Below are 25,120 nucleotides of genomic sequence, written 5' to 3'. Positions count from 1 at the left end.
AGAGCCATTTCTCTGTAATAAACTCTTTTCCAAAGATGAGTGATTCCTCGACCAGATAGATTTATTTTTTTTATTACTTTGTTGTTTCAGCATCATTAAATTTAAAAACTGTACTTTTGAGTTAAAATATATATTTATAATTTTAATAAATGACAAATTAAAAAGGCATGAACATTTTTTTTTGTATCGAAAAAATATCGAACCGTGACACCAAAGTATCGAACCGAACCGTGAATTAGTGTATCGTTGCACCCCTAGTGTTTAGGGTAATGCAGCCTCTCAAGACCACAAAGGGGATAATTTAGACTTTAAAGACTTTTGAGTACAAATTTGAGTACAAAAATATATAATATATATGAAATATAGAAGAATAATATAGAGCAATGTAATTATACATTTACATGTGAAATTCATTCTAAATATTTGTTTTCCAATTTAAATCTGTCTAGGGTGCAAAAACTGCAAGGACAACCCATGTTTCTACCTTATATTTTATTTCCCATTTTATTTTATAACACACAAAACAACCATTAAAGGTAAAAAAAGAAGTTATAAATTTAAAATCGCTTATAAATTTAATCAATGAGATGCAAACATAAAAAATATGTAGTAATACATAATATATAAGTAATAGGTAAATTATGACTTTGTAATACATGAATAAACTAAAAAAAAAACCAAAACAACATTCTAAGAGGCTGTGACTGAAGTCGTAGAGACAAAAAAAGTTAATGCTCAGTAAAGTTCATTTCTTAGTAATTATCACCCAATTAAACTCAACCCATTAAACCAGATGTCTATTAATGCTAATACTTAAAATAATTTTTACAAGCAGTACCAGTAAAGCTACTGTTTATTAACTATACAGGAGTTGGAATAAAATTACAAGCAAGCACCAGTGGAGAAAAAAAGTAAATAAACAGTGTACCTGCAATGTTCTTTTATGGAAAAAGAGGTTTAAGAAATAGAGTCAATTCAGCATCACCAGTTAATCATACATATCTTTGTGGGAGCCGAAGTTCCATTAGAGTTCATCTCGTTTTGCACTTCTGACTGACTCTTTGTTTGCAGCGTTGTTAATGTTGATAGCCGCCCTGATTGCAGATTTCATTGATGTCTCGATCCAACCATGAGGGAAGGCTGTGTGCTCACCAGCAAAGTGCACCTTGCCCTCATTTTTAAAGAGCTCTGCAGCATATTCTAAGTGTTGGTAGGGTGTGAATAAAGCAAAGGCACCCAAACTATAAGGATCCAAGCTCCACTTCTTCACTATGACCCCTGTGCAGAGATCCCTGACCTTCTTGCCATGAATCTTTTCCAAATCTCTCAAAGCCAGCTCTTTAAGGTCTTCATCGTTTGGACCTAGGAATAGTAGGGAGTTATCAGACCAGGTGTAGGAAGCCAAGAGGACACCGATGGTCCTATTTTTTGGGAAACTGTGGCTGGGGTAGTAAATGAAACGAGATGGCCCATCTGTGATGCTCTTCCCCCCCCGGATGCCATCATCCTCCCAGAACCTGTTTTTGAAGATGAGCAGGACTTTAGTGGAGCTGTCGTAATGGACAGACCTCAGGGCATCCATCTTTTTAATGGAGAGAGGGGGATCGAAATCTATGAAAAGAGCCGCTTTGGCTGTTGTTGTTACCAGGACAAAGTCAGCTTTAAGATCAGTAAAATTTGACTGTTGGCCTCTTTGATATGACACAGTAACTTCATCTGAATGGCTAATACGCTTGACTGTAGAATTAAGAAGAATGGGGACATCAAGGCCATTCAGAAAAGCTTTGGGGAGATGTTCTGACCCACCAGTCACTTCAAAGTACCTTTAAAATAAAATAAAGAAAAACAGAGATATATATTTTTCACATGAATTTGTTAGTAATCAATGTCTAGTAAATATATTTTACATTTTAGCTTAATTTAACAATAAATTGAGGTCTCAAATGTTTTCAGTTTCATAGAATTAAATAATAAAATGTAACATGTACAAGTGCAAAGAAAACTCTGTATGTACCAGACCATAGGGTGAACCGGATTATAAAACGCATTAAGTAAAACAAAGCAGTCAGATAAGTCAAACTTTACTCAACTTATTCTTATTGCTTCCTCTGCTTCTGTATCACTGATTCATTAATGTTGAATTTCCTCACTGCTGCTCTATTCTCAGGTTCTACTGCATGACTGATATCCATGAGTTTAAAATCTGCTTCGCAAGCATGTCTCTTAACAGGTGCCATTTTGTACACACATAATATAATATAATAATATTATGTTGTTGAAGCACAGTAAGTATTACTCTGCAAAGCTCCTGACTACGGGAGCCGTAATGCTCCGACAATCCATCAAGTGGTGCGGCTTTGTAGCTTACCAAAGTCATACTAAAACCTTTTTTGACAGATTTGAGTGCCGTGTACCACATAAATTCGGTTCGAGGTCAGTTAGCACAACCAGAATTCATACATAAGGTGTACTAGATTATAAGGCGCACTGTCGATTTTTGAGAAAATGTAAATATTTTCAGTGTGCCTTATAGACCAAAAAATATGGTACTGACTCCTGCTGACAGCAATACAGCCTAAAGTCAAATTTTCATTTTTTTCAAACAGAAATGATGACACATCACATCAGGAAAACGTGCTATCAGGTTAAAGCAGGGTTGGGCAACACCAGGCCTCAAGGGCCAGTGCCCTGCAGGTTTTAGATATCACCCTGGGTAAAACAGCTGAATCAAATGATTTGTTCATTCATTTAAATCAGCTGTGTTGGATCAAGGACACATCTAAAACCTGCAGCACCCCAGTCCTTGAAGCCTCCCTCACTCCTGGTTAAAGCAATGAATTGTTATATCCTCTACTTCAAATAATTAAAACCTACAGCTCATCTAAATGAACAGTTGAAGCACTGATAAGAAGTTTATTCTTAATTTAAATAAGGAAATAAGAATTTCAGTTCAATAACGGAACATTTCATGATTTGATTTACTGATATATTTCACTTATGTTTATGAACTCTTCTATGAAAGAAGTTATATTTAGTTTAGTTAAAAGGTCTTACTCGACGTTGTCATGAACATCAGTTTGGTCATAGATCATTTCAGTGAGTGCAGTGTACATAAGGCCCTGCTCGTTAAGTAGGTCTCCAATCATCCTAATGGCTTCAGAACTCAGACCACCTTCTTCTTTCAGGTAATCCTATTAGGAAAACAAAGTTTCTGGTTATGAAATCAAAGTGGGTCATAGAGAAAAAATAAAGTTTAGCTCTTTTAATTAATTAATTATATAATTTAAATTTACCTTCACAGAATAGCGGTCAAATTTTTCCAGTGCAGCTCTACAACCATTTTGTGTGACTTCGTTTTTCACCTAGAGAAGTAAAAATCATTGAGACAATGTCATGTATAAATATCTAGCTGCATATCAACACAGTCTAATTTTATGGCAAGCAGATGTAATACCTGAATGAACTACCTTAGAGCAGTCTAACCTGATGTTAGAGTTGTGTTAACCTTTTAGAGTGTTTACCAAGTGTTTACCGTCAACTAATCTAGGATTTATTATTTATTTTTATTTTTATTTTATTTTATTGACAAGAACTGTGGGCCAAACCCCATCCCTGAACTTAGCAGTGACTGCAAATACATGTACAATGAGCAGTTAACGAAGTGCACTCATCAGAATTCAGAAGGAGACTAATTTAACATTCGTGGGAGGCATAATAGAAAAATCATTGGTTTCAAAAAATGACATAAAAACAAAACTACCGTGAAGAAACAGGCAGAGAGCATGGAGTAATTAGGCTTGAGCAGATATGCCTGTTTGACCAAATTAAACTGTTTTCAAATGTGTTGTGTTCAAGTCAATCTTCATTCTTGGCACTGTATGAAATAAGAACAAATGTTCCGAAATACTAAAAAGTTTCCATGTGATGCACTTCTTTGTTCACATGACTATATATTTTTACAGAATTCTGGTTTAACAGCTTTTTTAAAATGAAAATCTTTAAAATAAGTGTTTGTATAAAAACCCATATTCACACAACTGTTCAGCTTGAAAATGGGTCTGTTAGATTTAGACCAAACAAAATCAACTCAGTTTTGGTGTTTATGTTGAAACATTTAACGCCAACTGGAAGAACTAACCCCTCCACATACCTTTTCTAATGCTTGCTGTAGGAGAGCGTCAGCTGATTTATGCTTCTCACTTGGTGATAGATTGTATTGCAGGATGTCAGGCTTTTCCTTCACTTTGTATGTCCTTTGTGGCTGTATTCCATTCACCAGGTAGAAAGTATTGTTGTCATCCATGATGAAATTATTCAGCTCAACTCCCAGATCGTTTGCAAACTGAAGGGCAATACTGTTGAAAAAAACAATCAGATTGTGAGTTTCCTCAAGGTTCGACAGATAAACTAGGAGCAGAAGTAGCCTCTATCACCACTGTGGTATTAAAAATGGCCACCTTTTAAATAACTGATTTTACTCACTGATGAAAATCAGGGATCCTCATAGCACCAAGTTCAGCATACCAGCCCTCTTTGTCATTCCTGTAGGTCTCCACACGTCCACCAATTCGTCCACTAGCCTCTAATATGGTGACCTTATTTAAATATTACCAAACACAAGTACATATTATTTAATATGTATGAAATATTGCTTGCTTTGTTTATCTACACACACTAATCTCGTTGAAAAGGAAAGTGTTATTATTAAAATTGCAAAATCTCCAACTCTTTTCACTACACCAGGACTGCTAATAGGACTTGCAGTACCTCTAGTAATTATATATTAAGGCTTGAAGAAAAACAAAGATTCGTCTGTCACAGATAATAGAACAAAATTTTAAATAACCAGAATATAAACATCTCATGTCAGACCTTATGTCCTGCGTTGTTAAGTAGCCTGGCAGCTGTCAATCCAGCCATGCCAGCTCCAACAATGACAACATGACGAGATGTGTTTGTTTGTGGAAGACCGTTCTTGGCTATCTGTAGAAGCTGCTCGTAGTCAGTGTCATTCAAACAATCAGCTAGAACAGTCTTCAGCCTGTTGGTAGTGTGACTTTGACATAGAGTGAGCCACAAAGCACTGACAGCAACTGCAGACAAAAAAGGACATGTTGTACATCAGCATGTAACAAAGCCTTCCAATAAATTTAAATCACCAATTTTTATGCTTAAAACTAAGCAAATACGTAGAGAGAATTTAAGGAAGCTACTTTGAATTTCAAAAACAGATTTTCATAAAAAAGTATTTTGTAGGATTTGTAACATATCAGTATTAAATTAGCATTTTGGTTTCTTTTCAACTAGTTTTTAAACAGTTTAACATCTGGAAGCTGACACTACTTCAGTAACAGTGCAAAATGTCACATACTCACATAATTTCACTACAAGTGGATCCATTGTTCACGTTTGTCTGCTTTTCTTCTGAGGTGACATGAGAAGGAATGTACACTTCAACACATATGAAAATAAATAAATGAACAAAATGCAACTGTTTGTAGTTTTAGCTGTCTCATCCTTTTGTGACATAGCACAGCATATAAACTTACTCTGTTCTGGTTAAGAAATCCTAACACTGGGATAGAAATGTCCTCAGTCTTTGTTATTTGGGACAGTAGTGAGAGATATAATTAAACATAATTATTAATTAATATTTTGTGCTTTACTTAGGAAAGCTGGCTTTAACGTCCTACTTTCTAATTTATAATGCTAAACATTGCAAAACTATTTAATTAACTAACTGTTGTCTGCCATATATATATATATATATATATATATATATATATATATATATATATATATATATATATATATATATATTAGTTTTACATCACTCAAAAAAAGCTTTCAAAAAAAGTTTTCATTTACAACTGGCTTTTAAAAGAATCAGTTATAATAATCATATTACTACATGCATTCTTGCTTTTTTTTAAACTACTTTCTGTAGATCTTGGCTATATTTCTTCGATTTAAATCAAGTAGTAATTCTTACCACGTGAAGCTCTGTCAGAAATGAGACAGAAACTATCATGAATGGCCTTATATAGCGAGAGACTAGGTATTATCTGGAAAGGTGTGTATGTTTTGTTCCTCTGAATTTTCTTAGAAGAGTTTTCTTCTGACTATGTGACACTATGTGTGACACATAGGGATGGATATCGAAAACCGGTTCTTGTTGACAACCGGTTCCAACTGTTTCAATTTTTTGGAATTGTTTGCCATTTTTGCAAATGATTCCCTTATCGATTCCAGTCGCCCCGAATGACGTCACCACGTTGCGGAGCGTCATTTACCTGGCAGGAAACATGGCGGCTCAAACGCTAAAAAGTTTGGTTATACTTTACAAAAACGGATGACAACAGGGCAACTTGCAATACTTGCAAAGTAGATATTTCATTTAAGGGAGGAAACACTACGAATATGCAAAAGCATTTGCTCACAAAACACGCGATAACCTTAAATGAATGTTGTGTTTTTAATTCCGCAGTTCCGTCAGTTCTCGCTGCAGTCTACCGGTAGCGTCTCCTTTCAGGCCAGGATAGACTAATGTTACCGAGCAGTGACTAAGTTTGTGGTCAAAGGTTTGCACCCATTTGCCACAGCAGATGCCCCCGACTTTCGGTAAGTGAATGTGTTTAATTGTAGGCAGGGACATTACTGGATATTCTTGTGTAATTGCTACAGAATAATTTATGTTATACTTTGTTATTGCTACAGAAGAATATTTATTTTATTATTTTACATTTACAATTTTTTTCCTGGGGACCCTGTGACACCACATTGAAGAGCCGTAGGCTGTGGATCTCTTAAGATCTCACTGTTGGGTTTGTAAGGCCATGTTACTCCTAAATTTCTATCTTGTTCAAAGAGAAGATATAAAACAAAGTTCTAAGCTAATCGACCTTAGTGTTCTCCTTTTTTTTAAAAAAGAATCGATAAAGAATCGAATCGTTAAACAGAATCGAAAATGGAATCGAAATCGTGAAAATCTTATCAATACCCATCCCTAGTGACACATAGTGTATGACCACTCCTTTGCTGTTTTTCTACTAGAGATCTCCTTCATGATCATTCATAGACAAGCAGGTGCCAAGACAAGCATTTCACCTCAACCGCTTTCACCACCATCCCATAGAAATACAAGCACACATGACAAGTTCAATTTCACAGTTTCAAAATTGTTTAAAGCCACCATTTTCCTTGATTTGAGCCACGCTGGATCTACATTGCATCTGAACAGCATCTATGCACAAAGATTTTGTAGAATACCTACAAATTTTAAAATTTTCATTTTTAAGTATTTTAAGTCACTTTGGGAATAGTAATGAATTTTGAGTGCAAAATAATCTTCTTTTGGATATTTTCAAATGAAAATAGATCGATTAAATCCTTGTATAGTCTTCATGTTTGGGACTTTCTCGTATCCCTTTGGGTACATTGATCCATTTGGAGTTTTAAAAAGAAGTGTAAAATTAAATTTTACTTTATAGACCATCAACATATGTTGTCATTATCTCAGTATCAGACAGTAGAGAAAACATATATGTTTAACGATTCCAATCAGTCTCTACCCAAACAAAGTTAACAATGGAAGTGTGATTTGTTTTTGCCATAAGGTTATAATTCACAAATCCACAACCCTGAACATTATCTTGGAAAAAAAATGGATTGAGACAATGTCTTCATTAACATTAATATGTGTTCAACCATTGTCAGCTTTGTCTTGGGAAGGTACTGACCCAGGTTGTATGATGTGTAAAAACTATTGTGGCCATTGAGGTCTTCAGACATATTTAGCACCACCCGTGCCCTCTATGGATTGACTGATTTCTAATTGTCCTCATAGTGTGAGACTTCTTCTCTTCATCCTATCTTCCTCTTCTACATTGATGCGTCCCTGTCTCTCTTCAAACATGAGGTCTAAAGTCCTTTGACAGCTAAATCCTTTGGTTATATTAAGCATGAAAGACTACTGTGATGCAGAAGTATTTATCTCTTCTGTCCTACCCCCTTGATGTGCAGGTGTGAGGTATATAGAGCTAGAAAATGTGGAAAGACAAGCAATTGGTTTGCAGGTGATGGAGGTTAGAGTGTAAATGTAAACGCGTTGGGTATAGCAGCATATGTGCTCAGTTATTATTTTTGGTTTGGAAATTTTTGTCACAGAAAAAATTCTAAGGCTATTGAGTATCAGGTAGAAACAATTTAACTTGTACTGTTTGTTTTTTAACAGAAACAGGTCAATTTGACCCAAAAACCATACGAGGATTAAATCAGTTGTTTACTAAATTTTGAATGTGTTTATGCAGCAGCAATGTTTAGGTGGAAAAACAAAATCATCATGAATGTCAGTCATATATCTGTTTTATATGTGGGTTACTGATTGAAAATATTTCATGGATTATTGTAAAACATTTCTGTGCTTCCAGCGATGAAGCTATTAATCATTTTGTTTGGCAAATAAAAGACTGCTGGTTCAATTCCAACTGGTTCAGTTCCAGAGGAAGGGCCTCTGGTGTTAAGTGTAAATCAAACATGCAGCGCTACCCAAGGGAGCAGCAAAAAATGGCTTTTTATAATAACGTCTTCAGTGTTTAAACCTTGGAAGCAATCTATATACCTGTCCATAACAACTACTCTTTAAGTCATAAACAAAAGGTTAGACACAAACTTGTCTCTTAACACATAAAAACGGTAGCCATGACTAAAAGATTAACCAGCTAATATTTGTGTATTTAAGAAACATTTGGGTAAAGCGTAAAGCAACTGACCTCTGCTGTGCTTTCCACTAAGAAGAATTACCTCTTTGTCTGCACCCTAAAAATTGTGCAATCACTTGTCTGTTCTTTTCCGTGGAAAGGAGGGTAGAACAAATAAGCTAAGATTTTGAGAAGTTGCCAGTAAGATTGCACAAACAACTTACAGTTGTTTTTCCTGTTTGAGCTGACATTGTGTATTTCTGCCCCCCTCTCTCTTGCTATATATATATATATATATATATATATATATATATATACATATATATATATATAACCTGGGGCTGCATGCTAAGCAGAGGGGAAGATGCCAAGGACTAGTGAGTGTCAGAACCATTATCCAAGATGAATCAAACAAGATCCATGGGGTCAAATGATGGCCAGAATCTAACACGTGGCATCCAGCACATAACAACAGGGTGCAAGATCCTAGCAGGCAGGGCATACATGGAAGGCCATAACTAAGAGGCCAAGAAAGTATATAGGAACATCTGTGCTGAGTATGGCCTGGGAGTCCTGAGGTCAAAATGGGACAGGCCCCCTAGGGTGGTTTTGAATGAGGTAAGATCCTGTGGGACTTCCAGATACAGACAGACAAACTGGTGATATCTAATGAACCAGACATAGTGGTGTTGGACAAGCAGACGAAGATGGAAAAAAATTACAATGTAACTATGAACGGCCAGATTTACGAAAAGAGCTAAAACAACATGAGAGCACAATCCCCAAAAAGTGCTGGTTGGTGTGCTTGGATTTACAGGTTATTTACCAAAGTTGTGCTGTTTTCGGAAAAGGTAAAGTCAGTTCATTTTAATATCAAGCACATTTTTTTGCATTAAATATCTGTGCAATTATTACTAAATTGCATGTGGCAGATGTTAGTAAATAATTTTGTATTTTTGATTTAACCCTCCTGTTCTGTTGCTGGTTAAACCCATTTTTTGTTTCATTATGAAACATTCTGCTTCACAATTGTACGTGCTAATGTAACCAACATATAAAATGAATGAAACAAATGTTTTATTTCATATATTTTCACAGTCACACATGTGACATCAAGTCAGCTTTCGAGTTGGTCATGTCCAACTCAATAGAAAAACTCATTCTGAAAAAGACTAATTTAAAAGGACATTGTACATATTTGGGGAATTGGAATTAGATGAATAAAATCCATTTGCATGGATTTAGATGGCTATTTGGGTCCTCATCCTGGCTGTCTATAAGTCAAGGGATGAATCAACAGCCAGGCTATGGGCTTCAATGTCTCTGGAGTCTCTGCAGACATTTTCTCCAGAGTAATATAATTTGAGTCCCAAAATTCTGTTCATCTGGACGTAGCTTTTTCAGTTTTAAGACAATTTAACCCACTTTGGCAAGGACTGCCTAAAGTTTGATAAGAGCTGAGCACTATCAGATGCGAGACAGACAAGCTAGAAGCTCCATAAGAAATGTACCTAAGAAGCTAACATAACAGGAGGTTTAAACACTCTCCTTCCTGTATTTCGAGCCTGGAGAAAGAAACTCCCACATGTGCAGCAGTTCCCACCTGTAACGCTCAATCTTGTCACTGCATGCTCTTGCACATTTTTTTTGCCAAAAGCCAGTTTATAATACAACAGCATGTTCTGGCCTTAAGTTCTTGTCTGCATGCAGTTCACAGTGAACAAACAGTTTAACATTTAACAGTTAACCCGAAGGATTAAGCAAGCTGAGTTTTGCGTTACAGTTTGTGGGCAAGTTCAAACATGTGATTTCAGTGTGATGAGAAAACAGAGGTGCAAAAGCTGTCAGCAGCTCTCCGGTCTTCTTACCTGCAGAAACTTTAAAACACAGATATTTAGCAGAATTATTTATGGCAACATTATTACAGCATTAAATGGCATAATGTTAATATACACACGCGCTGTCTCTGCTTGTAAATATGACTGTACCATTAGTCTGTATAGTCTTGTCCTGTGGAGGTGGCTCTTCTGTGTTGTGCCATGCGCTTGTGAAGTGGCTCCACAGGACAAGACTCAGCAGTCCATCTGCATCTTAAGGATAAAGGACACTCTTTCGAGGATGCCAATGTTCACATTTTGGACAGAGAGGACAGATGGTTTGAAAGAGGAGTGAAAGAAGCCATCTATGTCCACTGTGAGCGACCATCTTTGAACAGAGGCGGGGGTTTACGACACCAACTCTCTGCCATCTATAATCCAGTTTTGAGATCCCTTCCCAGACGCCTTAACGCCCACTCACATCCTGGGCCATCTGATCTCAGGAATTCGCATGATAAGGTGGGGCCAGGTTTCACAATGAACACACCCGAAACTCTGGCTGATTGGGTCCCACACCCAATTTCACACCTTGGCTCAGGCGATTAGAGGATCATCAGGGGGTCCTATTGTCCCTCTGTGGGGGGTTACTCCCACTAGGTTTATATCTGGGACTCTCCACCATTTGACCTTAGAACTGAAGAAGCTTCTCGGATGAGAGGTGAAACGTCTTCAAGTAACTTAAAGAAGTCCAGTTTCTTTGCAAGCTCCTTTGACTTCTTTATATTATATTAAGATATCTCAGGGATTAAACATCTTTAATTTACCAGAAAGTTTCACTCATCTGGCCCACTTAAAATCAAAGTGAGATGTATGTGGCCCTCAATGCAAAATGAGTTTGAAATCCCTGACTAAGACAAATTACTGAGTGATGTTTTTAATATCTCAGTCCACTGATTAAAATGGCTTTAAATTAGAATCAGTCTCACCTTGTGGTTGAGTGTCCCTTATGGTGTAGATGTAGTGAACAGGTCTAGAGGGCAATAAACCATCATCTTCTGATGGGGAGGGACAGTGGAAGTGAAGGGATAGAATAAAGTTACGTTGAAACCAACCACACCATTGTTTTTCTTGTGACATTACCAATAAGTTTGATGTGTCACATGGCCCTCTTACTATTGAAAAAAAAAAGTTGTATCCAAGATGGCCGACTTCTAAATGGCCACCATGGTCACCACCCATCTTGAGGAGTTAGCCCCTCACATCTAATAATGTGCCACAAACAAGACTTTAATATCACCAACCATTCCCATTTTATTACGGTGTATCCATATAAATGGCCCACCCTGTACATGAATGTGAGATGAAGCTACCTGGAGTTACTCATACATGTTTTAAACTAAAGATAATAAAAGCAACAAAGAGCCTTTCACAACTCTTTGTGGGCATATGTACTACATCCACAAATCTTCCCTTTGATCATCCTTTTTTCAGCTGGCAGCTCCATGCAATATATCCACTACCCTTCCTCTGAATATGTCCAAACCATCCCAGCCTTGACTGGAAAAAAAAAGTCATAATTTCGTTTGATGATTATTGATTTCTGCAGCTACAGTTGGATGGTTGGGGAACAGTGAGATGCTTTTCATGTCAAAATGGACCAAAATCTCTGAGGAATGTAAAAGAGGGTGTATTATTTTTTCCCCCTAACTTTGCAGTAATTAAATCATGTCTTAATTTCAGCCCAACTCTAGAGTGCATCATGAAACATTGTTTTTTTTCTTTTTTCAGTTGAGAAAAAACAAACAAACCAAGAAACATCATGATTTAGGTCACATAATTAAACAATTTTAATGACTAGAAAATATTGTTTGGCATTTATTGGTGTTACGTCCCCACAAATGAGGTCTAGGGGAAGGTGGGGAGCAATAACAAACAGGAAAAAATGAAGAGGAAACCAAACAGAGGTGTTTAGCTCATATTAAGGTTTTATTTGAAATAATCTTAACACAAAGAGACTGCAACAACGCTTTATCAATAAGTCAAAAAAGGAAAATGGTCACAACAACAAAGAAAACAACAAACTAAGATGCACTTTCGAAGGCCCACAGGGCCACCCCGTCGCTAGCTGCAGCAAGCTCTACTGCTGTTGAGGCCCACAAGTAGTGAGGTGAGTAGTAATATACCTGCACTTTCCCCCCCCACCCTGCGCGTCCATGTGAGTGCATGTACACGTGTACTGGCTTTGCGCGTGAGTTCAGGGGTCATGTGAGTTCATAAGTGTTTAATTGCATTTTATTTAATGAAACCATTATGTGTTTTAATTAAACTGTTTTTAAGGATTGTATAGGTCTCAGCGCTGTTATTTAGACATAGATGATTTAATGTAACTAGTTTAGGAGCATTTCACTTTCTTTAGCGCTCTGAAAGAGCACCACAAACAATATGTATTCCTTTAGAAATAAACTTTTCTTGTGATACATCTAAAACCACATATTCACACCTAGCCACACTAGCACTGTATCAACCCCCTACAATTATCTAGTAGCCACACTCTGTAGCAGTAAGACTCGATTACACATAGGGGGTAACAGGTAGGACCCCATGTGGCCCTCTCCTCTCTCTTGAATCTGGTAGAGACTGGCTTTAAATAGGGCCATCATTTCCCTCCAATTGCCCAGCCAGTACCACTCACTCAAACTGAGGGATCTAAAACTGTACACAGACGACCTAAAAACACAAAACCTCTACACACTTCTAATATGCACATTTACACAACTAAATGGCAGTATTAATGAAAGGAAAAACATTCAACAAATCCCTTTAAACCTTAACACCAACAAAAGGAAGCATCTCTATGGAAAAAGAAACCCCTCCACTTGGTTTGACCTGCTGATGTCATATGTGACATCATCAGGACTTTAAAATGAGGAAATGCCAGTCAGGTGTTTCCCCACACCTGACCCTCATGAGGACTGAAGAGACAAACAAAGTAAGTATGAACAAATGACTAAATTTGTAACATAATAAAATATAAAGAAACATGTAACTGAGTATTTGCCTTAATTTGCAGAATGCTTGATTTGCCGGCAACAAAACGCTTACACAAACAAACTCAGGATAGTGAGTGAAGCAATGTTATTTTACAAATAGCAAATCATAGCAAATACATAGAAACAGAATAATGTGTACAAAGTGCAAAAAAAAAAGGCAAACACATATGGGACAAATGGAGAGCATTACAACTGCTCCTCCACTTTGTCACACCCCAAAGGTCAGAAAACATTTAAAGAGGCTTCCTTATCAAGAGCATCCCAGCACACACATCCCAACTGTACCTCCATAGTTTACACCTTTTTCATTGCAAACTGCTCTTTTATCTGTCAATTACACTTTCTACTGACCAACTGAACCTCCAAAGGTTCCATCCATCCATTCGCTTCCGCTTATCCTTTTCAGGGTCGCGGGGGCGCTGGAGCCCATCCCAGCTGTCATGGGGCGAGAGGCGGGGTACACCCTGGACAGGTCGCCAGTCTGTCGCAGGGCCAACACACAGGGACAGACAACCATTCACACTCACATTCATTCGCACATTCCCACCTAGTGACAATTTGGATTATCCAATTAACCTATCCCCACAAGCTGCATGTCTTTGGACGGTGGGAGGAAGCCGGAGTACCCGGAGGGAACCCACGCAAACACGGGGAAAACATGCAAACTCCACACAGAAAGACCCCGGCCTGATGTTGGAATTGAACTCAGGACCTTCTTGCTGTGCGGCAACAGTGCTAACCACCGTGCCACTGTGCTGCCTCCAAAGGTTTTCCACCTTTTCTTTACATCCTACTCTTTTATCTCTGCGTCTCAGAGGTCAACTGAAACCAGCCCCACCTATATAAAAACACCCTAATCAGACACACTGTATTTTTCCTCACTACTACAAAACAGCCCTCGCGAGCACAACACTTCATTCAGCAGAACGGTCAGCAAAGCTAACAGTGGTTTTTTTGGGGAGTTTTTTTGGGGGTTTTTTTAACATTGACTTCATATATGGTAAGTAAAACAATACTATTATTGTATTTTAAAATTTATATCATAGGATATTCAATCTGTTTTCTTTTCTAAAACAAAAGCCTGATTTTTAGGAGCTCGTCACAATGGGACAGCATACATTTCACATTTACGTTTCACATACACAAGGTCGGTGTTTGGTGTTTCTTCGTTCTTTTTATTTTTTTTTTATTTTTTTTAATAGTCACCCGCTCACACAAACCAGTTTATTTCTACTATGTCTCATTGTTTTAGAAGCAATCTTACCTGTTTCTCATATAGTAACATTTAAAATGTATGTTTCTGTCTCATTCTATAGGATCACAGGCCTGTATAGGTCAAACTACACCTCTAAAAAACACAAGGTATACACAGTGTTACACACATTTTAAATATAAGTATGTTTTGTTTAAACCGTGTATTAACTGTGCTTTTCCCCCAGGCACAGGGTCAATAAGCTGTCCAGAAAAACCTACAGACGCGGGGGCGATAAGAACAAACCTTACGTTAGGTATGTATACAAGTCTCAGTATACATGTCAACCAATTTAAAGGAAAAAAGGTTTAAATAATTACAAATGTTCTAATACACCAGGCCTGAGACAGAATACAGTGCGAGTGTGTGAGTATAGTCATAAATAAATCAAAAGACCCAAGCATATCCGGTTTTTGAAATGATACACTGTGTGTGTGTGTGCGCGCGTGTGTGTGTGTGCGCGTGTGTGTGTGTGTGTGTGTGTGTGTGTGTGCGTGTATATGTATATATATTTATAATGTTTTTAACACACGTCTATCTCCACAGCAATTACACAACCCCTTCCCATGAGGTGGACCATGAAGACCCCTTGATGCTTTTGGAATATTTACGTACTCCCAGAACAACAACAACAAGAAAAACCACAAGCTTTGTGCAACAGAGGAGACTCGGAGCCATTCTTCATCACCAGCCCGTACATACCCCCGAGTGAGTGCCTGCCTTGTGATTTCAGCGATGTTTTTGAGTACAGTCTATCAGATTTCAATATAGTTGACATACCCATCACGCCAGAATGTCTCAGAAACAACAGTGATTCAGACATAGGTTTTGAAGAAGGCTGCATAACAGACTCTCAAATATCACAGGCATATGACGCATACTTAAATGCTACAAGCACCTCTACTTCTGAACAAAGTCATTCTGCTTCAAAAAACGATATACTATCTTTGATCGATGCTAAACTCAGCCAACATCAACAAGCAGTACAGAGGAACCTGCAAGAAATAGCAGGTGCTCTAACTAGTATCACCCAGGCAATACACAATACCTGGGGTTTTATTAGATCTCATTAGTAGCAGATTTTTAAATCGCTGACTTTTAAAATCCACACCATGGACCCACCTCGTAAATTATTCAAACACAATTTTGGTACCTCCACTCGAGCTACATGGTTTGACTTTGAGGCTTTTAACCAGTGGGCTGCGCAAATAATAAACAAATGTGAAATTTTGCATGCAAGACTTAATAGTCTCGCTGTAGCAGACAGTCTTGTGTCTAACGCACGTCCTTGCCCAACTCATTCTGAAGCTGTTGCTGATGATGCTGTTTATATTGATGCTGCTGATCATGCAACAGATTCACATTCGGATTTGCCTGTTGCCACGGCTGCTGCTGCCGCTGCTGCAGGGACTGTTGTTACTCAGGCTACCGCTGATTGTCTTATTACTGAGGCTTCTGTCACACCTGATCGGGGGTGTGCACCTATAGCGTACATGCGTATCTGGGTGCTGCTGCAGCTGCTGCTGACGCATCACCACACAACCCCTCAAACAATGGAAATTCCTTAAGTGTTAACCATTCACAAACAGGTGCTGCTTCTGGAGCCCATTGTTCAGTCTGGGTCTGGCAGTCACAGTCAACTTAGCATTAGAGAGATACCTAATTTCAACGAGCCTAAATTAGCCGGGGACTCTGAGCATCAGTGTTTCATACAGCCTGTTGAACAACAGAACCCTTGTGATAAATATATTTTATATGATTTTGAGACACGGTATCACAACGGCAGACATGAGGCCAACTCTGTGTGTGCGTCTGATCTGAAGGGTAACAAGTTCACATATAATACATTAAAATGTGGGGAGGCGTTTGTGCAGCATTCCAGACGCCTGAGGTTTTGTGGGTACACATTCATAGCACATAATGCATCTAGCTTTGATAACTACATACTTCTGGAGTACTTTGTCAAGCAGGGCATAACACCTACCGTCACAATGAGAGGGAGTCGTGTGATTTTGATGCATGACAGGGACTATGACCAGCGGTGGATTGATTCCTTCAGCTTTTTGCCCATGGGACTTGCCAAAATACCCTCTGCTTTAGGTTTTCATGACCTGCAGAAGGACCATTTCCCACACAGATTCAACACGAGGGATAATGAGTATTATGTTGGTCCGTACCCAGCCCCATCCTTCTATGGCTATGAGCGCATGTCTGAAAGTGGCAAGGCGAGTTTCATGGAATGGTACCAGACTGCATCACAGAACCCCTTTGATTTTCAGGCTGAAGTCAGACGCTACTGTGTTAACGATGTTGATGTATTGCGTAAAGCATGCGCCATATATCGTGACACTCTACTGGGTTGTACACAAGTTGATCCATTCACGTATACCACCCTGGCTGCAATCAGTATGGGTGTGTATAAAACGCTGTTTCTGTCTCTAGAGACACGCTCGCTCTCATGTACCATGGTGCATACGTTGAGCAGAATAAGACGTTTCCAAAAGTCTCTATTGAATGGCTGTCCCACACTACCAACACAGTGATAAAACATGCTCTCAGAGGAGGCGAACAGAGGGTTGGGCCGTATTTTGTGGATGGCTTTGACCCCACAAGTAACACGGCTTATGAATTTGCAGGATGTTTTCACCACGGCTGTGTTAAATGCTACCCCGAGAGTGAAGCTAATCCTGTCAGCAAAGCATCCTATGGACTGCTGCATCGTATGTTTTGTGACAAAGTGGGATGTACTGAGATCACAACACAGTTTGAGCGTTGAATGTCATGATGTGGGAATGCGAATGGGCTGCCTTGAAGCAGATAGACCCTGCGGTTGCAGTTTTCATGCACACATACAGAAAGCTGGAACGTCTGAATCCCCGAGACGCGGTCGCACAAATACTCTAAAACTGTACCACAAGGTTGCATGTGATGAAAAAATATTTTACTACGACTTCACCAGTCTCTATCCCACAGTGCAATCTAAAAAAGATTATCCTGTAGGACACCCTCAAATCATTTACACCAACTTTGACCGGCTAGAAAATTATTTCGGTTTTGTTAAATGCACAGTACTGCCACCAAGAGGTCAGGATTGTTTCTATTGATGAGGTGCGGCACTTCCCCAACAAGACTGACACATTGTTTAAAGACTATGTGAAAGCTTTTCTACAACTTAAACAGGAGGCCTCAGGGTATCCAGAACATGTGAAAACACTTGACGAACAGCAGAAGTACATAGACGAGTATTATGAGAAGGAGGGAATAATGCTGGATCCGTCCAAAATATGTGTAAATAAAGCTGTTCAAAACTGTAACAAGCTGTTGTTAACTCTCTATGGGGTTGTTTCAGTATGAGGTCAAACATGGCGTCATCTGAGCTCATCACAGACCCTTCCAGGTTTAGCCAGCTAATGTTCAGCGACCAGTATGACGTGCGGCAGTTTTGTTTCATCTCTGACGACGTCAACATGGTGCAGTGGCGCCACGCTGATGGTAGAGCATCCCGCGTGAAGGACGTTAATGTCCTTGTCGGGGCCATGAAGACTGCACACGCCAGACTCATGCTGTATGATTTGTTGGACAACTTGCAGCAGCGTGTGCTGTATTGTGATACAGACAGCGTCATTTTCACAGCACGCCCTGGCGACTGAATGCCTCTTCTAGGCCCTTTTCTGGGGGATCTCACCAGTGAATTAGACTCTGGAAAAGGAGGTGTGGAGGATCACATAGTAGAATTTGTTTCCGGTGGGCCAAAATGCTACGCACACATCGCTGGGCAAGACCCAGGTCAACTGTAAAGGCGTAACACTGAACGCACTAAACTCCAAAGTTGTCACCCACAAATCCTTGAAAGGTTTAGTCCACAAGTTTGTAGCCCATCAGACGCACGCTTAGTGGCTGTGTCTGATAATATCAAACGCGATAAAAAGAAGCTTCATTTGAAGAATGAAACCGTTGTGAAGAAGCTTAAAGTTGTCTACAACAAGCCATGTGTGCTCCCAGACTATACTACACAACCTTATGGATTTTAAATAAGATCAGGGGTTTGGCGCCAGGTTGCAGCACCCGTTCAGCATGGTGGTCAGCGGTCCCAGTAACTGCGGCAAGACTTTCTTTGTCAAAAATGTCATTGAAAATGCTTCCAGGATTATTTCATACAGCATTGATAACATTGTGTATATATACTCATGCTGGCTCATGCCTGCTTCTTAAGATAAGAGACATAAACTTTGTTAACGGTATACCGAATCTCTGGCTGATGACACCCTTCTGCCTACAGACAAGAACAATTTGTTAATTATAGACATTGTAATGAACGATGCCGCTAACAATTTAGAAGTACAAAATGTGTTCACAAACTATGTGCATCATAGGAATTTGAGTTCAGAATTTGTTTATTCAAGGAAAATCGAGTCGAACTATTTCCTTGAACACTAACTACCTAATATTGTTTAAAAATCCTAGAGATAAATATCAAATCATGCTTTTAGGTGGACAAATGTTTCCTGGTAATACTAAATATTTTATAGAAGCGTTTAATGAGGCCACATCCACAACATACGGGTATCTTTTAATAGACTATAAAGCCAAGACCCCGGACTATTTAAGACTCAGAACAAATTTACTATCAGACCGTCCGGTTGTTTACATTCCAAAACAAAAATCAGCAAAGAGGTGAAAGGATGTCATCACGGATGCAGAGGAATCTGTCTCTGTTGGAGTTGATATACAAGTCTCCATCGGCTCTACGCAGAGTTATTATTAGCAATGCAAACTTGGATTTCATCAATGCATTGTGTGAGATAGCCTTAATCGTATTGCAAGGTAACATTCCACTGACCAATCGGCAGTACAAACAGCTAAAAAAGAAAAAAAATCTCTAATCAGACTGATTGCTGACAAAAAGATAAAAACTTCGAAAAAGAGAAAGACAATCAACCAATCTTTTTTTTTTTCTTTTTTTTTTTTTTTTTTTTTTTTAGGGGCAGCAATCCCCTTTTATAACCAGTCTGATAGCAAACAGGTGAAAATGGAACATGTGCAAAAGATGTTTTTGGTGCCCCAACATCAGCTGGACTTATTGAAGCAACCGCAACAGCACACAGGCAACATTAGACAACAGGCTCAGAATGACTTGGACAAGGAGATGCTTCAAGTGTTACAAGAATCAGACATAGATGTGTATGACAAAGCTAGAAAATATGGCAATATTCTCCAAAGATACCTAACACTTGTGAGACAAGGGGCCCGTGAAAAGAGTGTATTGTCTTTATCACTACCGGAACAGTTTAACACAGATGTGCAAGTCCCTCCTGCGGTCACCCCTCCTGTTTATGGTGATGTTGGGGTGAAGGATTTTATTGCAGAGAATGTTTTGACACACATACCAAAAAGGAGTAGGAGGAATGCAGAACTCATTCTATCAGCTCTGAACCGTTCGCCAGACTTGATTTCTTACAATGACAAAGGCGAAATTGTTGTTGATAAACACAGCATCCCGGGTTCGCACATTTATGACCTGATTAAAGCCGTCACAACCACACATACACCTTCTGAGGGTTTCAGACCTATAGGCTGGACAGAGTTTTTAAAGGCTTTCGGATTTAAACGTACCGTTATCAGCATACCGGCATACGTAAGACCATTGCACACACAGATCACACACTGACTGACCCTGATTTTTTTTTTTTTTTTTTTTAAAAAACACACACCAAAAAAAAGAACACACCGGGTGCCCCACTGCGTGATAGTACATTAAAGAAAAAAATAAAGAATAAAAAAAATTAAAGGGTGGTCCTGTTGAGTGGTTGGATTTTTGAATTCAGACTATTTCTTATCACAGCTGTAATGTTGTTGTTTGTTTGTTTTTTTTCTGCCAAAAATATTGACTGTTGTTTTTCTACTGTAATTTTTTTCCACTAACTGCTGCGGCTAGATTGTTTTCTTTTATTACAGGTTAATGTTTGTTTTCTTTTATCAATGTTAAATATGTTTTTCTATTATTATTATTAATGTATAATGTTTTATTTCTTTATTACTCTTGAAGCATGTATGATGTGACTGTATAACATATGCAACAATTTTTGATAATAAATACCACTGACTCTATTAAATAATGCTCTCATATTGTCTTTTATTATAGCCACTAGTACATATCAGTATCCACGTTGCACACACACACATAATCGCTGCATACTGCCACAGGTTCTATGTTCTATGTTGTTGACAAAGCGACACACCATAGCATCGTTACAAGTTAAATTAGTAGAATACATGTTAAGCACATGTGAATAACATACACCATTTTGTATATGAAATAAAAACAAAATACAATGTTGACCGCATGTGATGGAGAAGTCATTCTGCACTGTCTAGCGAGTTTCCAAAACTATCAAAAAATAACCGCGTCTGTCTCTCGAAATATAAACAGCAAGCCAGTGTTCCCCGGGCATTGTAGAAGAGTGAGTGTTTACAATAGCCATAGCCGGGAGTCTTTGAAGCTGTGCAATGGGTAGCTGATCGCATGGCTAACACACCTAAAAAAAAAAAAAGTGTTTTTATTGATAATACTGCTGATCACAGATGTTAGTTCTATAGTGTTCATGACCGTGTTTGTTGTCTCAATAGTAATCCAAGAGCACCTGTCTCATGTTAGATATTTCAATGACTGAATCAAATACGGAATAGCACAAGATGTTCATTGTGCGGGGTAGTGGGTTTCTGAAATGGGTTTCAAGCCTCACGTTCCCAGTTTTAATTAACGATACATTGCCTGAATGTCCTTTGTCAGCTTCCAGATTGAAACAGAATAAAGTATAACCGTTACCAAAGTCGTCACCAGTTATGGCAAGTAGTCTGTCCTTTACATGTCTTCCAGCGGTTTGTATTAGCTGATAGAATTCTCTGGTATACTGTTTTCTCTGGAAATTTGCTGGAACGGTTTAGCAGGATAAGCTTGACCATCAGCATATAAAGAAATGAATTCTATATCACAGTTTTTAAAATTAAGTGGATTACAGGTGAGGCTGCCTGTGTAAGCTTATCAATGAATGCAATGATGACAAATTTAGGTATAAATAAATTGTCATTAGTTATCATTCTTGCCCCAGCAGGTATGGAGAAAGTCTTTAAAGATACTCTGTCTATAGTGTATTTTGCGTTTGCATGGTGCAATGCCTTGCTGTGCGCAAGTCTGACGCTTATGATGACAAATTTAGGTATAAATATGCCTTGGTGAGACGCTTTTTGACAAACAGACTGGCTGAAACAATTTTAACTCTGTATGCATTGGCATCCGCTGTCACGAGAGCAAATTCGTCTTTAGAGCGCACAAATTTCAGAGACAGGTCGATTCCATTAAGTAATAGTTTTTTTCTTGAAAAAACAGGTCTGCATGTGCAGGCGCTATCAATTCAACAATGCTGCTATTCGCTGTATATCTGCCTCTGGTCACCAGGCCCTGGTTGTCCCCTTATATAGATGTCTCATTCATGTGCGATGCTGTATCCTTACAGAATAACCCGGTGCTGAACGGTGTGTCTAAAGTGTCCTTATTATAATTGATAAGACATTCTATCACACCTCTGTATGGATACGTGTTGGATGATTGGCTAATGAGTCTGTCTCCCAAATTAACATAGACTTGTGAGAACATCCAAGATAATTAACAAATCCTACATTTGCATCCCTAGTCAAGTTTGTGCCATCGGCGTTTGTGATTCTTACACGATGATGAGATGTAAAACTCGATTGGGCCTCCGTCAGTGATTGCAGACACTGGAGGTATTTCAATAAACATGCTTTTCTCAATGCTAGTCTGTGTGTAGGGAACGGTAAACAGGTCCAGCTCTGTTTTTACACATTCTCCAGATTGGCTGTGTAACAGCGCCATTTAGAAAATGTCAAATGCTGTAGTTTTTGAATGACTGGCTCTGGGTCTTTTCACTCCGCGCGACGGTGTCAGTTTGCTGGGTCTCCTGGCGGGCTTTGTGATTTTATGCTTTTTAGACATAGTGTGTCCTGTGGGTGGGGTCTTTGAAGTATTGGGCGTATACACATACACTCCGTTACCATCCTGCTTAGTGGTTGCGGGTTTGGTTATGTTGGATACGACATCAGACACTATGCCTGAGGCGGCAGTTTTTAGGTGGGGTTTGACTATACTGACTCCTTTTTTAAACAGCGGTACTGCAAATCTAAACAAGCTGCGGAACAAGCCTCCCAGTCCAGCCCCATACTGCGTGCTGGTAACGATATACCCTCCAAGCTCTCCCCCAGCCTGATTCAGATAATACCGTACATATTTTGCTTCATCTGTGTTGTAGACAACCATCCTTTCTTTTTTAAAAATGCTGTCTTATCAGGGGGAAGTGAAGCTTGACAATGGCTACACGCCGTTCATCGTCTGATATTTATATCCCTTAATAGTCGTGCATGGGCATCACCCATAAGTTAGTAATCAGTGATATCTGCATAAATAAACATGTTGTAATTTCAGGCGTTAGTTGTGATGATCTCAGTTCGGTCTTGGTGTGTTCTGCAATCCTGCTGAATTGTGTTCCAGTCCCATTGACAGTGTATGAGCGTACAAAGAGGTGAATGGCTGGGATGAATCGGTCTGTCTGGAGCCTTATCATCACATTGTCATAGTAGGTGTCAAAGAAATACTCTGGCAATTCAAGCAAGCAGCTGTGTTGCACCTGACTGGGATGAGCTGTTTGACATCCGTAGCATGTGTCCTGTAGAAAGTCATTTAGCGCCAACATCAGTAGGTGGTGGGTTGCAAGCTTGATGTCGATTACTGTTTTCTCACACAGACCTGATCCTGTTGCATCCTGCAACAATTGTGGAGAGGGGGGAGGAGTTGGTGGGGTCTGGATTAGCAGCGCTGGCGATGGGGAGTCTGGCAAGTCTGAGAGGTCCCAGCTTGCATGTCTCCCTCTGTAAAATGAAAACAATAAAAAGAGGTTATAATTTGTTGCATAGATACACACACACACACACACACACACACACACACACACACACACACACACACACACACACACACACACACACACACACACACACACACACTTAACCTACCATTTGGTTTATTTAGTTGTGAGACGGCCTTATGATTTTAGGTTTGCACAGGGTAGAAGGCAAGCCAGTCTTCGGACAAGTCGCAAAATCATCAAAAACCAGGCGTTTTCTAATACCCTCGTACGCAGTGTTGAGCCTATCCCTCTTGATGGTGTTGTCAATCTGGCTAAACAGACGCAGCATAGGTGTCCAGTCACACCACTGTATAAAAAAACATGTCCTTACACCATGTAGTGCACTCTTCTATGCTTAGAGGGTAAGGATTTAACCTCCAGTTTTCAACCCCTCTGGCAGCAATAAGACTTTCCCTGTCATCACATACACTGAGAAAAATAAAGTCATCGGGCTGCGGTTGAAGCGATCAGCCTCGACCCTGTAAAGCTCAGGGCCTGTTGGACTGTTCCACTGGGAAACATACAGCATCTCTGGGAAGCCCACATTGTCCAAGCCCGCACAAACAACAGTGCAAAAGAGTTTCCAGTTTTTAGTTGACATGACTTGTGACTCTCCCCAAAACAGTCCCTCACCACAATCTACATGAAGTATAACTGCACCGCTGGTATATTTAACGGTATACACATACCCATTACTGCCTCGATATTCTAACTTAAATTCAGCCCCATCTATAGCGTTTTCACAGCGTTGCTTTTTATGATGAGGGCCCCGGGTGCATACGCCTGTAGACGTACCTAGAGCGGCTGTGTCTTGGGCTGCTCATCATGGTTGATACAGATGTCATCCTGAGCTCCTTAGCTCGAGGTGTCTGTGTTCCTTAGGTCGAGCTGTTGATGTTCCAAATGGTGAAAGAGCGCGTTTTATATGTATACACGCTAGACCAACCCACTAGGAGGTGTCATTACCATCCGGGGTTGGACATGGTTTCAGTTCACTTCTGACATGGAGAGAAAGAGGAGCTGTTTGTAAAGATAAAAGGTGGAAAAACCTTTGGAGGTTCAGTTGGGATGTGTGTGCTGGGATGCTCTTGATTAGGAAGCCGCTTTTATTGTTTTATGACTTGTTTTGCTGACTGTTGGGGCCCCCCCCTGTAACCCCCCTATGTGTAATCATCAAGTCTTAATGTTGCAGTGTGTGACTAGTAGATAATTATAGGGGTAGTTGCAAAAAAAGTGCAGGTATATTACTACTGAGGTGTCCTGTGTGTCGAAGCTTTGAAGCATGTGTCGGGTAATTCTTTGTGAAGCGCGTATCCAGGCTTGC

At 39.3% G+C, this 25,120-nt stretch overlaps 2 protein-coding genes and 1 long non-coding RNA gene across 5 annotated transcripts in view; 2 read left to right on the top strand and 1 right to left on the bottom strand.

The window, feature by feature from the left end:
* LOC309701829 (butyrophilin subfamily 3 member A2-like) overlaps positions 1 to 25,120 on the top strand; it is a 329,790-nt gene that overhangs the window by 160,133 nt on the left and 144,537 nt on the right. The window lies entirely within an intron of this gene.
* Positions 592 to 8,801, bottom strand: LOC309703920 (L-amino-acid oxidase-like). 2 transcript variants are annotated; one of them, XM_082528831.1, is made up of 8 exons: positions 8,772 to 8,801; positions 5,376 to 5,424; positions 4,873 to 5,093; positions 4,483 to 4,595; positions 4,151 to 4,355; positions 3,294 to 3,362; positions 3,055 to 3,191; positions 592 to 1,823 (listed from the first exon to the last, which is right to left on the bottom strand). In XM_082528831.1, the coding sequence occupies exons 2-8, from the start codon at positions 5,398 to 5,400 to the stop codon at positions 1,025 to 1,027; spliced, it is 1,569 nt and encodes a 522-aa protein (XP_082384957.1). In that variant the 5' UTR covers positions 5,401 to 5,424; positions 8,772 to 8,801; the 3' UTR covers positions 592 to 1,024. The 2 variants fall into 2 exon arrangements, with proteins under 2 accessions (XP_082384957.1, XP_082384956.1); XM_082528830.1 differs by lacking the exon at positions 8,772 to 8,801 and having other exon boundaries at positions 5,376 to 5,452.
* LOC309703915 lies at positions 14,899 to 16,216 on the top strand. 2 transcript variants are annotated; one of them, XR_014276079.1, is made up of 4 exons: positions 14,899 to 14,928; positions 15,012 to 15,074; positions 15,158 to 15,184; positions 15,365 to 16,216. It is a non-coding gene; the product is annotated as an uncharacterized lncRNA (long non-coding RNA). The 2 variants fall into 2 exon arrangements; XR_014276078.1 differs by lacking the exon at positions 15,158 to 15,184.

This window comes from Aulonocara stuartgranti (assembly GCF_965226115.1).
Source record: "Aulonocara stuartgranti genome assembly, chromosome: 3".
NCBI classification, from domain to species: Eukaryota; Metazoa; Chordata; class Actinopteri; order Cichliformes; family Cichlidae; genus Aulonocara; species Aulonocara stuartgranti.
This window is presented reverse-complemented; position numbering and strand designations above follow the sequence as displayed.